Below are 17,645 nucleotides of genomic sequence, written 5' to 3'. Positions count from 1 at the left end.
CACCATGTGTTTACTAGAGTTTTGTAAATCAATCCTCATTGGAATATGTATTTTTCTCCTTTAAAGCAAGAACTAGCATGTGCTCTACATATTTCGGTTGCCCTGACAACTTTGGTGAATGGTAAATTGAAGCATGAATGTTAATGTTAGACACAAAGTCTCCCTGCGAGAAGGATTTATAAATTTGTCATAGAGCTGCTTGTTTTCTCGTATGTCCCTGCATGAGTCAGCAGGAAGATGACGTCCATGCTCTGTTGGAGATGCTTTCACACAGCCATTTGCATTTCTTATTTTTTTAAAGTGCAGAGCATGAGGCGCGCTCCCTGCATCAAGGTTACTCCCGGTCTTGTGTTTGTTTGTTTTTATGCTTCGAACCATTTTGTCTCCACGGCTTTCCCAGGAGACGGTAAAGCAGACGGCAGCCATTGGCCAAGGTTACATCAAGTTGAGGATAGTCTATTAACTGGGGTCTTCAATGCTTACGTCAACACTCCCTAGAGACTGTCAGAATTAAGCTGAATATTTCATCAGGCACTCTTTGAAAGGGAAATGGTGCTTAATGGAACCCTGATGTTGGGTGTGTTGATGTTGTGGTGTTTGGCAGACAGGAACATTTAGAGGACCAATTTATGTTGCAGTGAGAGCTGATAGAAGTTGTTTTTGTGATTCATTTTGTATGTAAGACGTTTTTTATACTGCTGTTTCTAATGCTCAGATGTTGACCAGTCGTCTCTGATTAATTTTGTCCCCTCAGTCCTCCACCCGGCCCCCAACCAGCTTGTCCAGAGCATGGCAGACGGAGTCCGCGTGACGTTCAGCAGACCCAGTCGACCTCCCAACATTCCCTCTCCTCCTCCACTCATTCCAACCACCAAGCCCACCGACAAGCCCTCCTTCATCCAAGGAGGCTCCATATCCCAGGTAAGACATTAAAGAGGATTGATTGCCTGTTTGAGCAAGTGGAGTAACCCTACTCTTAGTATTCCACACCACTGACATTCACATCACACTGAGGGCCAACTGTAAAGGTTCCTTGTTGAGTTTTTGACTTTCGCTGAGTGGGTGACGCACATGTGTATCGGAGGGATGCAGTACACATTCCAGCCAACGGTTTTACACTATTCCCATGTTCTACAGGTGGCTGTAACACGATAAGATATGTTGTAATGCGCAAGTAAAGATAAGGAAGAAGGACATAGCCAGCATGTTATCATGAATATAAACAATGCTAAAAATACTTCTTTTTATTTTCGGTTTTGCAAAGGTTTTATGACATTCAACCCATTTATTAGATGTGTTTCTCTGCACACCACATTTGCCGTTTTTAGTTTAAAAAAACTCCACAATGCACCTTTTATTCATCAACATCATGTGCGCTGTCTCTTAGAATGAAGACATATGGGTTGGATGATGAGCTGTTTTTCACAACAGACTCACACAACACGGTTTTAGTAACATTTTGTTGGGTTGTTTCTGTTTCTCTAGCACAGGGGTTTTCAAAGTGTGGGAAGGTGAGCCTCCCCTCAGAGAACATAAGAACAGCCGCGCCCCCCCTCCCAATTATTATTGCTATTATTATTATTATTGTTGTTGTTGCTATAATGCAGGGGTATTCAATTGCATTTCAAAGAGGTCCAGTAAGAGAAAATGTCATTAAATGCTCTGTTTTCGCTGTCTACCTTCCGCCATTTGAAATTACTCCGACTGTTTCTCTCCTCTTGTCTCGTGTCTGTGTGTGTTTGAATCTATCGTGCTGACTCACTGACTGCACCAATTTGATTGGCTGAGTAGCGTCACCTCCTTAAAACATTAAATAATAACTTTTTTAAACCTTTTTATCTTTATGTTTTAAACATATTGTATAAAACTCCCCCACTACTTGGACTATTCCTTGCACCCCTCTAGAATAAGCCCGAATGATCTCAACCATATTGCATCAGTAACGTGCACTTGTTGTTATAACAAGATCGCAAGGACACTGGTAGCGATCGGACAATTGAGTGTTGTTCAGTTTGTGGAACATGCGTGTGCGTGCATGAAAATATACCACACATCCAATTACAATAGCATGTTCAATTCACTACCCTGGAAGTTAATAAAGTTGTTAAAGTTGGAACAGCCTGTGGACAGCCGTTCTTCCTTGCATGTCAGTCGCCAACACCTTCTAGACAGGCAAATCTAGCTGCAGCACGACCCGTATATCTTCGCACGCCGTGTTCTCAACACATATTCTTTTAACATTTTTAACATTTTCAACATCGTGGATACATCCTTATATGCTCCCGGCAACACACTGAACGTCAACTTTGCCTCCTTATTACACTCACCCCTACTTTAGTGGGAACAATGAGTCTGCGTCTTTGATGCACACAGGAATAAACGCATCCTCTGGCTGCAGCCTTGACCTGCACTTGCTTTTGATCAAAGTCAATGCGGAAAACCCGCACCCACACAGGTAGGTGGAGGTGAAGGGAATGAGCACTTTTACAGCCTTTTTGGCGAGGTGGGGGAACTCGGTCTCCACAGACAGCCAAAAGTGTGCAAGTGTCACTTTACTCATCTTTTTCTCTTTATTTTGTTTCTCACGCTGCGCCTCCCCTGAAGCTCTCTGGCGCCCCCCAGGGGAGGCGCGGCTCACACTTTGAAAACTGCTGCTCTAGCACAAATCCATACTAGACACTTTCTTATTTTTGTGGACACCTGACTTGCCTTTAAAATGTGTTCTCTGTTCCTGCTTTTCCAGGGAACTCCCGGCACATACCTGCCGTCCCATGCTGTCTACGGTCCAGAGGGGACTAAGAGCGCAGTGGGCTCCATCTCTTTAGGTCTGCCTCGGCAGCAGGATCCTAACAAACCTGGTAGGACTACACACACTGCACATTACTAAGAGTATGCTCATATGCAGCTTTAGACATTAAGTCTCAACCTAACTTAGTTAAATAACACCTAAGAGACTAATATATGTTTATGGTCGTAAGGTTTTTTTTCTCCTCATCACAACATCTTGGTAAAGCAAGCATTTTTGCATGATAACTGTATTGATTTCAGTACTTTTTTTTAATAATTAATGTTCTTGAATTCAAATCTTGAAACAGTTATTCCTACGATATTCACTAACCATGCATGACTTAATTCTCTTTTTTCTTCTTCTTTGTAATCCTCCAGGAGCTGCAGTTCCATCCATGCAGGACGGCAGGGGCAACCCAGCAAAGATGGGCGAGGGTCTGGCTAAGAGAGGGTCCATAACTCAGGTAATAAATGGTTTAAGTGGTCAGATAATTGTTAGATTTTCCCGTATATTTGATGTGTTTGATTTTGATTTTTCACAACATTTTCCCTCTTTTCTACACAATAGGGCACGCCAGCCCTTTCCCAGCCCATCATGGCTGCTGACCTCCTGAAGGGCACCATCACAAAGTTGGCCACGGAGGACATGAGCAACCCAGACAAGGCTAGGGGAGACCAGCTGTCTAAAGGTCATGTCATCTATGAAGGGAAGAGTGGTCACATCCTCTCCTATGATGGTAAGTACTTAGTATGGAAGCCTTGAGAGTTCCAGTGAGAAAGAATATCTGGTGATGTATTCACCATCTCTGATCCAAATAGTCTTTTCTCCTGTGTTTATGACTTCAGCACAGATTTATTTTTGTAGAATATTTTCATTTTTTTCTGTTTAGAGTAGAGAATGATAAAAAGCAACTTGACAACAACCAACATTTCACCTACCAATGGATCACCAGAATCTGTTTTTCTCACTTGCCTTTTAATGCTTTCCTATCTTTTATTATTGATACATCAAATCATTTTTGAGTATTCCTTTACTTTGCACATAAACTACAACATGTATTTTTGTGCCCAAAAGCTATCAAGAACCCAAGGGAAAACACCCGCAGTCCCAGGACAGCCCTTGAGCTTAAACGCACTTACGACATGATGGAGGGACCCTTGGGCAGGGGACACCTTGGCAGGGAAGGAGCTCCATTCGAGGGTACATTTTGAGTGTTAATGAGTAAAACCTTTTTTACAGTTTTTCTTGTCTTGTATTGGGATACTGACTTTGCTCGTTTGTTTCAGGGTTGATTAGCAGAGCCTTGCCCAGAGAAGGTCAACATGGAGATTCTAAGGAAAGACCAATGATGACTGGATCCATCATGCAAGGTAAGCTAATTGTAAAGCATTCAACATTAATATAATGTTTTATTCAGTAGCATCATAAATTAGGATAAGGCTAAAATACTTCTCAAATCTTTCCAGGAACACCTAGAACGGCTGCAGAGACTTATGAAGATGCCATGAAATATGGAAAGCAGATAAAGCGTGAGAGCCCTCCCATCCGCTCCTTCGAAGGGGGAATTGGCAAGGGCAAGCCCTATGAGGGAGTCAACACCATCAAAGAGTTGGGACGCTCCATTCACGAAATCCCCAGACAAGAGCAGTCCGGCCAGGATGTCTGCAAGACCCCCGAAATGTCAGACAGGAGGGGTATGGAGGGCTCCATGTCCCAGGTAAGACCATTTTCTTTGTGGACAACATTTATTATTGTTATTCTTTCAGGGCTGCACAATAATCATAATTATTTTGATCAAAATTGAGACCCCGATTCCCTCATTAACTTTATCGGGTTCCCTATAAACATTGGGTTTAAATATGAAATAATTCTGGAAATAAACCCTATGACAAAGTCTTCTCGGTAAATTCTCGTTCCATGATAAGGGCAATACGATAGACACTTACTCTTTTTTAGTTTTCAGTGTTCGTGTCGCATTAATAACACACTTTACAAATCGGGTTTTTTTTATTAAGCGACATGGGCACTGATAGCCTACGTGACAATGTACTTAATAAAAACATTCAGGCATATGCCAGAACACCGCTAGCAAGCCTAGCACAGAATGGCTGCTCCCTAGAAATTGAAGCCAAAGCATCTCTATCGCCCCCTGGTGGCTGGCTTTTTAGTTTAGGAAGCGCTTAAATAGATTTTCAGCTGCGTTTTCTATGAATGAAGCACACATTTAAAAGTCAGGAATGTGATCATGTTTATTTCATTATTAGAAACCAAAATTGGGATTTGAGATAAATATTTTATTAATTGTGCAGCCCTACATTCTTTAGATCTGTTCAGTGAACATTAATGGCTTTTTTATTGGGCTTTATTTTACCTTTATGATTTTGAATATGCTTATTCAACAAACATACAAAGTCCTATTAGTTATAAATTAATGACTAACTTGTTGTTGCTGTCATTTACCAGATTCACCCTCACAACCAGTCGACCATCAAGCACAACGTCAAGTCCCTGATCACCAGTCCCAATAAGCTTCCCCACAACATGCCCCAGCTCGATGCCATGGAAAGAGCCAAATACGAGGAGGGCAAGGCGGTCCGCCAATCTGTGCTCAACTCCACCTCTGTCCTGCGCTCCACCCACCAGGAGGCTAACAAGTCTCAGCTTAGCCCAAGCATGTACGAGGACGCCAACGCTCGCAGGACCCCCGTCAACTACAGCACCAACCCTGGGTCCAGAGGATCACCCATGATGGGACGTACACCCGAGGGTAGGTTTCATAACTATTTTAATCACAAACTATTGAACTTCTGGTTCCCAGCCAATCATTACTTGTCCAAAACTATATATTATAGAGTTGGATCAAATTTAATTAGACATTTATCTTGCATAACTAGGTCATCATTTTGATAAAATAACAATATTCTGAGTAAAAACCAATATGCACACAGTGCTGAGGGTATTGATATTAAAAGTATGCTTAAGTTTATCCAACAAAATGTGTAAGAATACAAAATGTTTCCTTTAAAACTAAATGTATTTTCCACAAAAATCTGTTGTCCAATGGAAACGACCTTTGTCGAGGGAACCAATGCAATGCTAACACCAGGGTTGGCCCTCTACATGACCTCCAATCAATGCAACCAATCTTTTACTTACTAGAAGAGCCGTGTGTGTTCCTCTCTTTCCCACAAAGGTGTTATGAGCTCTGCGAAATCTGCTGCACATGAAAGAAAGAATGCCATGACCCCGACACAGAGGGAAAATATCCCTTCCAAGTCTCCAGTGACGGGCGGTGACCCTGTGGGCTCTCACAGCCCCTTTGACCCCCAGCACCGGCACATTGTTCCTGGAGAAATGTACCGAGCACACCTGCCTCCACACCTGGACCCCACCATGGCCTTCCACAGAGTGCTCGATCCTGGTACAGTATTTCAAAACCTTTTAAACAAAAATATAATAGTTTGGATTCTGGGTTGATTTTCATAAACAACTCGGACTCTCTAATTCATAGGCACTACATGGTCAGGATTTGTTTTCAGCTATTGGCATCAGCAGTCGCGATCAGTATCTGTGAGGCCTTCTGTTCATATTTTTTTTTGTCTTTCTTTTTTTTTTTTTCCATCGTCTGCTACAGCATTCATGTTCCCCAGGCAGCCGTCTCCAACCGGCTACCACAACACGTACCAGCTGTACACCATGGAGAACACACGGCAGACGATCCTCAATGATTATATCACTTCCCAGCAGATGCAAGTCATCCGACCTGACATGGCCCGAGGGTTGTCACCGCGGGAACAGCTCCCTTACGCAGCCGGACCCGGAGGTACGGACCTCCACCAGCTGACCCTCTCTTACCTGGGGGGTGTAGTATGCAGACTGTGTGCTTGTGAAGTAGTGGCTACCTTTTCCAGACGCCCAGAAGCAAATGACCTGGTCAAATTTAGCTGATTTTGCTCTTAATTTTGGGGCTGCAACTGATTCGGCTACTACTCAATTCATGATCGGGTACAGTCTAAATTTCCATTTGCTGAGTGGTTGCCTCTTACAAGTTCACCACTATTCCACTCCCCTTTGCAGCCCTGTTGCTTACTGATCAATCTGTATTTGTGAGCACTAACACATGATGGTGACAGGTTAAAGCTAAATGTATACGGTGTTCATACGTTCAAAAATTAATGAATCGGTTCTTGTTGTTCACCGTTGGCCCTTTGCTTCTGTCTGTAAAAGGGATAATTGATCTAGCCCAGATGCCTCCAACTATCCTGTTACCTCACCCTGGGGGAACAGGTAATCCCACTTTGGAACGCATCGCCTACCTCCCCGGAGCTCAGCCCCCTTTCCCTTCTAGGGCTTTCAACCCAAACTCCATATCGCCAGGTGAGGACCCCTCCCTTCCCCATCCCTACACGTGTTTCCTTATCCTTCCCCGCCACGACCTCCATGTTCCCTCACACCTCTGCGAGTGTGAGTGCACTGAACAGAGTTGGCAAAGGTTTGTTCTGCCTATCCAGTGACAGATCAAGTCTTACTGCTATCTCACTGGGCGGGATTTCTCACAAATCTGTTGGTCTGTTGCACGGTGTGTTTTTCTTTTTAATCTTTAGAAATGATGCTCCTACATAGATCCTTTTTAGGGGCACACAAGCTATAGGTTCGAATAGATTTGTGTATTGTATTGTACAGATTATTACAATGCCTTTAAACAGTTTCTAATTACAGTTGAGACATTTGAAGTATATCAACTAAAAGCAGCAGCACTGTAATGAACCCTGGATGGTCTTTTGCACTCATGGTTTTGACTAAAATGGTAAATATAAGAATATTCCTGAGACTGAATTTGACCAGGGATGTGATTTGTTGGAACACCTTTGGTTCAGATATCTAAAGGAATCCTGGTCCATCCGGCTGAGACCTTGTGAGTAGTGTGTGTGGATAAATCCTGTGTGTTTGTTGTGTCTGTCTTTGTCCTCAGGCCACCAAGCCCACCTTGCTGCCGCGGTTGCTGCCAGTGCGGAGAGGGAACGGGAGAGGGAGCGTGACCGGGAGCAGCAGGAGAAAGAGCGAGAGAAGGAAAGGGAGAGGGAGCAGCGAGAGAGGGAACGGGAAATACGGGAACGAGAGCGGGAACGGGAGAGAACCAACGAATACATGCGCGGAGGTGAGCTTTTTAAAAGTTGGGAAAGCCTCAATTCAACATCATCATCTTTATATCCGTTTATAATATAAAAGTTTTCATCCACTCTATGGAGAAACTTTACCAATTTATAAAAATACTTCTGTTATTAGTCATTAGTTGACCACTAACAAAAAAAGTTCCTGATAAATGTCCTCTCTTTTGTCCACCTACTAATTTTTCTAAGTCTCTTCTTTTATGTAGTAGGGTAGTCAGTTGACAATATATCATAGTAGACAATATGACATAGAGGAACAAACTAAAATTGGATAGAACAAAAATAGAAAAAAGTATATTTAAGACTTCATCTACAACTTTGGTTTGCACAGACAAAATAACCCTAATTAAAAGTGACATTCCCTGAACACTAAACATACTAGTTTATCTGATATACTTTGCTAAATGAAAAACAGTGTTGCATATAATAATTGTTAGACAGCGATTGCTTTTTGTCACTTTATATTGAAACCCACTTTTACAATGTCCCGTGTTTCAGGTGGAGCAGAGCAGCCCGGCCGGCCAGGGAGTCGAGGTTATCTGCACTCCCCCTCCCCCTCGCTCAGGACGCAGGAGGTGGTGGTTCAGCAGCGGCCCAGCATCTTCCAGGGCAAGAGTGTCATCACCGCTCTGATGTAAGTCTCTACCTTTTCCCCCTAGATCTAAGTTGGCTCACTTATACTTCTTCTCCTGTTTCCTCATGAAAACACATTGTGCATCCTTTTTAAAAGCATTTCTTATGTCGTTACGGGACAAAAATGTCCTTCAAGACATTTGTTTATATCATATTCCAGTCATAACTAATGCATTTTCATTATATTTTACAATATTAAAACTGTTACAAATGTTGTTTTGATAATGCAATAGTTTGTTAAATTAAAAAAACACAAACAAGTTATTTTCTGTATGTTGCATTTAAAAAAAATGGTAGTGTCCGATTTCATTGAAAACGTCCTCTTGTAGCCTTCTTTGGACAAAATGTCTACTTCTTAAACTGCTATGAAATACAATTTCAGTATAATTTGTTATACAAAGATAAAAACACAAAGATTTCAATATTTTCTGTATTTCAGGCTGTATACTAAATACAATGAAATATAGTTGATGCCTTTATCTCTTTTTTCCTCTTCAGGCCTCAAACAGCAGCAGCAACAGCAACATCACAGAGCGGCTCTCGCTACAGCACTGCAGCTGACGCTCTGGCTGCTCTGGTGGACGCTGCAGCCTCCGCCCCTCAGATGGATGTCGCCAAGGTGAAGGACAACAAACAAGAACGGGAAGACGAAATGTCGAGGCGAGCAGCCAGCATGTCCGAACAGCAACAGCAGCAGCAGCATCTGCAGCAGCAACAGCATCATCTGCAGCAGCAGCTTCAACAGCAGCATCAACAACAACAGCAGCATCAACAACAACAGCAGCATCAACAACAACAGCAGCAGCAGCAGCATCAACAGCATCAACAGCAGCAGCAGCAGCAGCATCAACAACAACAGCAGCAGCAGCAGCAGCATCAACATCAACAACATCAGCAGCAGCAGCAGCACGAGGCAGAGAGGCGCTCCATGCAGTCACCATACGGTGCTATGTCTCTGCCAGGGGGTAAGCCTCATTCAGCTTACTCTGAGGGGCCCGGAGCTAAGGATAAGGGCCCTCCAACGTCAAAGTCACGCATCGAAGAGGAGCTTCGGACTCGTGGAAAGACGACTATCACAGCAGCTAACTTCATTGACGTCATCATCACGCGGCAGATAGCCTCGGACAAGGACTCAAGAGAGCGAGGCTCTCAGAGCTCGGACTCCTCCAGCAGCTGTGAGTGTTACACATGATGTTATTCAAACAGCTCATAGGTGCACTGCAACACAATGACATCATCAGTCAATCTTTAATGTAATCTTTTTCTTAGAGTAGAACATGATCAAACCTTCATATTGTGTCCTTGGCTTCACACAAGTAGTAACTCTTTGTCCCTGCTTGTCTTGCAGTGTCATCTAATCGATACGACAACACCGCCGGAGGAACCATCGAGGTGATCAGTCCTGCTAGTTCACCAGTCCAACCCCAACAGGAGAAACCAGAGGAAGTGCAACCACAGGCAGCAGGTATGAACACACAAACTCCATTTGAGCACATCATATTTTGGAAGAAGAATTATACTTTACAGAAGCCCTCAGAGGAATAAAGGGAAAATAATTCAACCGTTTTCTCATATAAAAAGTTTTGTCTCCTGTGATGTGACATAAGATCAGGTAATTTTTGCATTTCTAAATCATCTGGATGATTTTTTAGCATTACTCATTTAAGCCACCATAAATGAAAGTCAACAAGGTACATTATTGTGTGTTAGCCTCACACATCATGATGGACCCTGTGCCAGTGTATGTAGATATCAAGTCTCTCCTGGAAGTAAACATTGATGCATTTAGTCTCACTTGGGGTAACATGGGGTACTGGTGCTTGTGGCCAAAGTGAGAATTGCAACAACAAAAACAAACAAACCCTTCAAAACCATTGCCCCAACCATTCTCACAGAACTTGGAAAGATTGTCCTGGAAAGAAAGAAAAAACACCTGTTTTTAAATCATAAAGACACCAGAGATAACTACTTTCAGCCTTAGAACATGGATCACCAGAATTTATTTTTTCAGTGCAATACTGAATAATTTTTTTTGTATTAGTTTAAGTGTTCGGCTTTAGGTCATAGAGGACATGTTACAGATTTGGCTGTGACGGCTCAATTTAGCTGCCTGGCAAGTGGAGTAAACATACCTTAACTTAAATGACTTCACCCACTGACCTTGTCATTTGAGACACCATTCCTCTGTACCAGTTTGCCACGAGACTCCTCTGGAAGTTATTCCTGTCTCCTGGAAACTCATGCAGAGCGGTGGCTGTTGGCACACATTTAAGCTCCTCCCTGTTTTAATGAATCCACAACTCACCCTGACTCTCTGTCCCATGTCAACCTACAGCAGCTGGCATGCGGGCCTATGACATGAGTCGTTACCGGCAATCTGCAGAGCCCCCCCAGCAGCCCCCCTCTTCCCAGGGTGAAGGCTACTCCCAGGTTCCCAAGACTCACCGGTTCATGACCTTGGCAGACCACATTTCGGTAGGAAACACATAAGAATAAACAAAAATAAAATAATGCTGAAAATGTAGATTTACCATGAAGATAAACCCACCGTACCTAACTGTTTTATCGTCACTCCCTGTCATGCAGCATATCATCACCCAGGACTTCGCCAGGAATCAGGACCCTCCTCCTGTCTCTTCCTCAGCTTCGGCAACATTCCAGAGCTCAGTGCCATCCGTGTCCTCGTCAGGCCGGGCCAAGGGGCACAGCCGCTACAGTCCTGAGAATCAGGGCCAGGCCTCTCACCACCAGAGATCCACCAGCAGAGTTTCCCCAGAGAACGCCCCTGACAAGCCCAGAGCGAGGTACACAGACCATCCAGTTAACTATAAAACAATCACAGCAAGTCTGATTTATTCCTCATCATCAGGCTAACGTTTGTCCCTCTCTGCTCCCTATCTAGGCCCGGTAAATCTCCAGAGCGAAGCGGCAGACAGATGGAGAACTATGAACCCATTTCTCCACCACAGAGCTACCAGGGCATGGAGAAACAGGAAGCGGCCGGGCATCCACCCCAGAGACGAGAGGCTGAAAACTCTGAGATCAGGTATGGGATATCAAGTGTTTTTACATTATAGTTTGAAGTTGTTGTGCATCTCAATAGCTGAAGCTGATAAAGAATCTGTTTTTAAAATGTTATTAACATTTTAAGAATTTAGTAACCGACCCGAAGTTGTTTAAATGTTTGTATTGAGAAGCATCATTTTCAACGCTGAACAAGACTTTGTACTGCCATGCTTCCTTTCAAATAATAATACACTTTTCCTCAATCAAAACAATGTAAAAAATAATAAAGACAGAACATTTAATTTATTATTATATAAATTATGTAATTAAAAGAACATAGTAATTATCCAAATGAGGACAATTGTAACTGACACAAATAAAATGGAAATATCATTAGAAGTTGATTAAAATAAAATGTAGACGAGTGTGCAACTTACATGCTTTGAGATGTAAATGTAATGTCAGCTAGTATACTTGTAGAAGATTAAATAGCCAGCATTTTTACACCTGATCAACACATTGCTGGAGTTAGTTTTCTGTTAGGGCCCTGACATTTGATGCCTGGCTGCATTAGACTGTAAATCAAATTCTCTCTTGGATGCCAGCAGGCAGCACCTTCCCCCTGTCAGCAGTCATTCGACATCCCGGCCGACTTGAAAGGGCTTTGTCCCAAGAGCGTTTCACCTCAGTTACCCCTCCCCGCCATTTTACTCTTTGCCCTTTGCTCATTTTAAGGAATGATTCGCGCTCTCCGGGGAGTGTAAGCTATCTGCCTTCCTTCTTCACCAAGCTGGAAAACACCTCACCTATGGTAAAATCCAAGAAGCAGGAGATCTTTCGTAAGTTGAACTCCAACTCTGGTGTCGGTGATTCTGATGTTGGTAAGTGGGTCTCTTCTTATCCTGTCTCTTCAAACTAGGGCTGTCCCGAATACCATTTTTCGGGCTCCGGATATTCGGTAGTAATCAGCAGCGAATATTCGACCCGCGCGGGGGGCGTGGTAATCAGCAGCGAACCGCTTCAACACGTGTATTTCGGTTTATTCACGGCATTCATTTTGTTATTCTACAGTATTGTTGTTTTATAGTTATTTGTTAATGTAAATAACCCAATTTGTGTTCTTTGAAATTGAAAAGGATATCGCATTGTGTTTGTTACTTTCGTTGCAGTTGTATAAGTTAAGTGTAATTTGGCTTGGCTTCCTATTTTGTATGGACATGCTTTTATTTTGAAGGAGAGTTAGAGCTGTTGACAGGAAGTTGTTGTTGCTATGGAAACAACGTGACGGAGATAAACGGAGAAAAAGTCATATCTACATATAAAGACGGAGAAAGTAAACAATAACGTTTATGGTTAAGTGTTAGCACCCCCCGAAGAGGCACAAGCTCTTACGTTGATATTGGAGTTTTCAATAAATTCAATTTGGCAGCCGCAGTGCAGTGCAGCTGCCAAAAAAAACGAGAAAAAAAATCTGAATAACGAAATTGAAACCCGAATAGTACTCCAACGAACGAATATTCGGGTACAGCCCTACTTCAAACTAACCTGCATGCATCAGATGATGAACTGTTAATATGTGTGCATGCAAGACATTTGTGTGTTAATTCACTCATTCCTTTACATTTTTCAAGATCATTAAGCATGTGATAACATTGAAACAACTTCACTCATTGTATCATGTGTAGCTCCATCATGTCAGACATTAAACTATTTTTAAAAGCTAAATATTGTTTTGCAGGAAATGCTCAACCAGGCACAGAGATTTTCAACTTGCCTGCTGTTACTAGCTCCAGTAAGTAATGAAACTCTGACACTTCACAGTTCTTTCTAGTTGATGTCTCTGTTTCTAAATGTCTGTTTTGTTGTGTTGTTGCTTTGTAGGCAGCATCAACCCAAGGAATAACTCATTTAGTGACCCGGCCAATAACCTGGGCCTAGAGGACATCATCCGCAAAGCCTTGATGGGCAACCTGGAGGAGAGGCCAGAGGAGCATCAGGGGGGTCAGTCTGCCAACAACAACACACCCAGCGCGGGCAGCGAAGTCCGCCAGGAGGCCAACCCGTCTCCCAGTATGGGTAAGCACCAAATACATTCACAGAATTATACATGTTCACAACAGCGAGGGACCCCAAATTGTCGACAACTTGTCGCACTTGCTATGAAATGTTGTTTTGAAACAAGGATAATTCTATTTGTCTTTAATAGGGGTGCTATGGTCTGATTTCACATAGAATCTCCCAATAAATCATGTTATATAGCCCATTTTGATAGTTATATGATCCTATAAATGTTCAATATTTTTTTAATTATCTGAAAATAATTTGTGCTTTCAATCTCTTTTATCTACATGAGAATGTATCTACACTGACCTCATGAAGGCTAAATAACAATAACATAAGGCCACATTGACAAAATAGGGCTTAGTTTTCAGGGCACTCACTTAAGGAAGTAGTATTTTCAGAGTGTTCAAATGTATTGTGAATATATATGAGCGATTCTGAGTCATATCAACAGGGGGTAGTGCTAAGAAACCGCTGTTTGTCGATAATAGGATAGACGGATAAACTTCAATACCAATCAGATTTTATTATGAACATTTTTAGATGGGGACGTTTTAGTTAAGAAGGAATTTTATGTTGATGATATATAAATGTTTTTGAATCTACAGGGAAGCAGAAGCAGAGCAAAGCCAACAGCCGGAAAACCAAGTCCCCTAACCTGGGTCAGGCCTACGCCGGAGGGGAGCGTCCCTCCTCAGTGTCCTCCGTCCACTCCGAGGGAGATTATCACCGGCAAGCCCAAGCTCAACCCCAGTGGAGCTGGGACGACCGACCCTCATCCACAGGTGAGCTGTCCTGCCTATGTCATCTACAGAAACTGTCTCCTGGTCAAATACAGACGGAAACATTTAAAAATAACGTTCTCTTCTGCTTATCTATCTCCAGGATCAATGCAGTTCCCATACAACCCGCTGACCATGCGCATACTGAGCAGCACGCCACCCACCTCCATAGCTTCCCCCGCCATTCAGAGCCAGCAGCAGCAGCAGCAGCAGCAGCAGCAACAGCAGCAACAGCAGCAACAACAGCAACAACAGCAACAACAACAACAACAACAACAGCATCAACAACAACAGCAGCAGCAGCAGCAGCAGCTGCAGCCGCCTCCTGCTGGAGCTCCGGTGGCCCAGCAGCGGGTGTGGCAGTCTCTACTGTCAGAGCAATACGAGACCCTATCTGACAGCGACGACTGAGCCCCGCTCGCTACAAGCCCCGACAACCAGAAGAGAGCCCTCCCTCCCTGCACTAAGGCTTGTCTTTTCACCCCCCCCCCCCCCTCTCCCCTCTCCCAGAACTATCCTCGCTGACTGGTGAGAGTGACAAGTAGATGGGGTGGTGTCCTTTTTATTTTTGGTGCTATGGCGCCTCCTGGCTGTTAGCAAAGAGTGAAGCAGGCAGCTAGTGACAGGCAGGGCTCTCCAGAACGAGACTGGATTTGGTCTGGAAGCACTCAACCAGCCTGATGGAGACATGAAACCCTGACCGAGTGGACGACGTGAGCTGTAGTAAAGATGAAGAACTTATTATGTAAAAAGAAACAACATAAGAGACTATTTCTGATTTTTGGGGATTTCTGTAAAGATATACGTTGTCTTTAAGAATCATTGTATGTAAATAGAGTAACCTTTTGCAGTGTTTTTCTTAACTTGATTATTTCTTATTTTAATGTCGCTTTTAAATTGATCCACTTTAAACGGGAAGAGGAGGGGTGTAATCTTTGGTATCACAGTTGGTCTCTCCCAGTCCGCCCCACATGACCTGACACCCACGCTAATATTTTTACCATAGCAACGCTGAGAGAGACCTTTTGGTTTGTATTTGACCACGAATGGAGTGCTACCCCCCACCCCTGCGCGCCATCCACCAAGCACCACCAGAGCCTGAACATCGTGGACACAGATGAACAATTAAAACAGCAATTTTTTTTTTTATCTTCACCACATAGTGGAGATGATGCGTGGATTGTAACTATCAGATGGTAGCGGAAACTTCTCACCCCGTTCTAGACAGAGACATTTCTTCAAAACAAGTTGAGAACACTGGTGTCATAGCAGAAAGGTGAAAAGTCTGATATAAGCTTAATTTAGCCGGATAAGATATGACTACTCCTGGACTGCGTCTGAGTAATTAAAGTGAGCCAATGCTTTTTTTTCAATAGAGCTGACCGTGGTGTTTAGCTGTCTCTCTCTGCAGTTTCCAACCTGTCCAGAATTATCTGCTCAAATGTTGTCATGGTAAAAAAAATAGTAAGTCAGGTTTTGCCATGCCTTGTGACTTGAGAAAGAAGGCAGCTTTAACTAATTTTCTCAGAGATATATGTTGGTGTTTGATGTTTGTATTTGTTTCTGTAGTCCCTCTTTTTTTTTTTTTATACTGTCCTGACAAAAATCTGAACTCTGTAAATTGTCTTTCCATTACACAAAGACAAAACTAACCAAACATAAAGAATGGTCTGCACCATTGTTGCACTTTTTTGCTTTGTAGCTTTTGACAAGAAAAAAAAGCATATTACCTGCTGTGTAACTTATTCAACCTCCAGCATAAGAGTATACTAAGATGTGCTTTAACCTTTTCCCACCACTCACAGAAATCTGGATGTTGAAACTTCCTGTCTTTTTTTGTAGCTGGTACATTATTTTGTAGTGTTGACACATCACAGTTACAGTTTTAAGTGTTTGGTACCGTTAAATGTTTGCCGTCATGGTGGCTCAAAACCGTGACCACTTAATCTCTGCTTTCGTTGTGTCAGTCAAGAGGCATAAAGCTTTGAATTATTATAGGTCAATTTCATTAATGGCAGTAACTTTCCGTTGCAGATGGTGAAAAATTACCATGTTTTGTCTTTCAGCTTTGCTCAGTTAACAAATCCATTATGCTCTAAACTTTCCTTTCCTTTCTTTCCTTTTATTTTGATCTTGAATCAGTTGTCATAGCACATGTTCAGATTTTTTTTTTCAACATCTTCATCATCCATCCTGTTAAGGAGGGGATGTTATGTGTTTACAAAGGCAATGACAAAAAAAGTTTACAAACTTGAATCTTAAAGAAATCCGACATGAAGCCGAAAAAGAATTGGAGAATCTTTTCAGCTCTCTCACAAACTCGCAGTGGTGACTTTTTTTTTTTGTCTTTTTGAAATTGAGACTTGAAAACCCGTGTATCCTATGATGTTGAAATGCAATGTTTGTATCGCACAATGTCTCTTAGTAGGCTATTACAAGGGTTCAGACCAATCAAATAAAGTGGATCAGTTCTCCACCACTGAAAAATGTGTAGGTGTGCCATCTATTAAATTAACCAATACCATTTTTGTTTTTTAGATTATGGCCTGATCAATCACAACAGTCATTGACTGACATGTACCACAACTCTTCAGGATCCTTTTCATGTGAAATATAAAATGAAAACATTTTTACCACATTCTTTAGCAATTTCAACTTGCGGTTCATAAAAAATAAATTGTATAGAAAACAATTAATCGCATTAGATAGAGCACCTTCAAATGCAGAAAAATACCTTTATTACTGCAGTAAAGTGGATGAGATAATGCACAACTATAGGCCGATCTCACAGAAGATATTTAGGTGCTTTCCATTTAGGTGAGCCAGCTCCTGGAATCTGGTAAAGAGCTGTCTCAAAGCAGACATTATGATTCATAATGGCAGTAAAAGCAATAGTAGTAATGAACTTGATTGTGGTTCTATTCCATTCAAGTATTGCAGTGTGTTAGTGACATGCACCAGGACCCTGGAAACAGATGTGGAATGGAGAAGAAATCTGTGTTCTCAATAACACTTACATTTCTATATTTAAAAATATTTTCTGTGAAAAAAACCTGCCCCCATGGGAAATTACTATTACTGCTGATCTCATGTTTATGAGAATTGTAAGAAACTGCCAGGTAGCCTACATAGCAAGGAATTATTGGTCTTATTTGTCAAGCTAATGTAATTTGCTTTGTTTGTTAAAAATGACATGGAAAGTTG

General features: G+C 42.4%; 1 protein-coding gene across 6 annotated transcripts in view; it reads left to right on the top strand.

The window, feature by feature from the left end:
* The window catches only part of ncor1 (nuclear receptor corepressor 1), a 59,565-nt gene extending 43,433 nt beyond the window's left edge, over positions 1 to 16,132 (top strand). For 4 of the 6 annotated variants that reach the window (XM_034114639.1, XM_034114663.1, XM_034114630.1 and 1 more), the window contains 23 exons: positions 755 to 921; positions 2,744 to 2,858; positions 3,166 to 3,251; positions 3,356 to 3,524; positions 3,863 to 3,988; positions 4,075 to 4,158; positions 4,255 to 4,505; positions 5,252 to 5,555; positions 5,982 to 6,209; positions 6,423 to 6,611; positions 7,016 to 7,165; positions 7,761 to 7,946; positions 8,458 to 8,593; positions 9,091 to 9,767; positions 9,941 to 10,057; positions 10,928 to 11,067; positions 11,179 to 11,396; positions 11,495 to 11,638; positions 12,334 to 12,479; positions 13,337 to 13,390; positions 13,480 to 13,674; positions 14,268 to 14,444; positions 14,545 to 16,132. In XM_034114639.1, coding sequence (XP_033970530.1) covers positions 755 to 921; positions 2,744 to 2,858; positions 3,166 to 3,251; positions 3,356 to 3,524; positions 3,863 to 3,988; positions 4,075 to 4,158; positions 4,255 to 4,505; positions 5,252 to 5,555; positions 5,982 to 6,209; positions 6,423 to 6,611; positions 7,016 to 7,165; positions 7,761 to 7,946; positions 8,458 to 8,593; positions 9,091 to 9,767; positions 9,941 to 10,057; positions 10,928 to 11,067; positions 11,179 to 11,396; positions 11,495 to 11,638; positions 12,334 to 12,479; positions 13,337 to 13,390; positions 13,480 to 13,674; positions 14,268 to 14,444; positions 14,545 to 14,852 — 4,367 coding nt within the window. In that variant the 3' untranslated portion in view covers positions 14,853 to 16,132. The remainder of the gene's footprint in view (positions 1 to 754; positions 922 to 2,743; positions 2,859 to 3,165; positions 3,252 to 3,355; positions 3,525 to 3,862; positions 3,989 to 4,074; positions 4,159 to 4,254; positions 4,506 to 5,251; positions 5,556 to 5,981; positions 6,210 to 6,422; positions 6,612 to 7,015; positions 7,166 to 7,760; positions 7,947 to 8,457; positions 8,594 to 9,090; positions 9,768 to 9,940; positions 10,058 to 10,927; positions 11,068 to 11,178; positions 11,397 to 11,494; positions 11,639 to 12,333; positions 12,480 to 13,336; positions 13,391 to 13,479; positions 13,675 to 14,267; positions 14,445 to 14,544) is intronic. The other 2 variants (XM_034114647.1, XM_034114655.1) reach the window with 2 other exon arrangements.
* The last annotated feature ends 1,513 nt before the right edge of the window (positions 16,133 to 17,645 follow it).

The sequence above is a fragment of the Trematomus bernacchii genome, unplaced genomic scaffold (assembly GCF_902827165.1).
Source record: "Trematomus bernacchii unplaced genomic scaffold, fTreBer1.1, whole genome shotgun sequence".
In the NCBI taxonomy this organism is placed as follows: domain Eukaryota; kingdom Metazoa; phylum Chordata; class Actinopteri; order Perciformes; family Nototheniidae; genus Trematomus; species Trematomus bernacchii.
The sequence above is the reverse complement of the archived record's forward strand: the minus strand, read 5'-3'. Positions and strand labels throughout refer to the sequence as shown.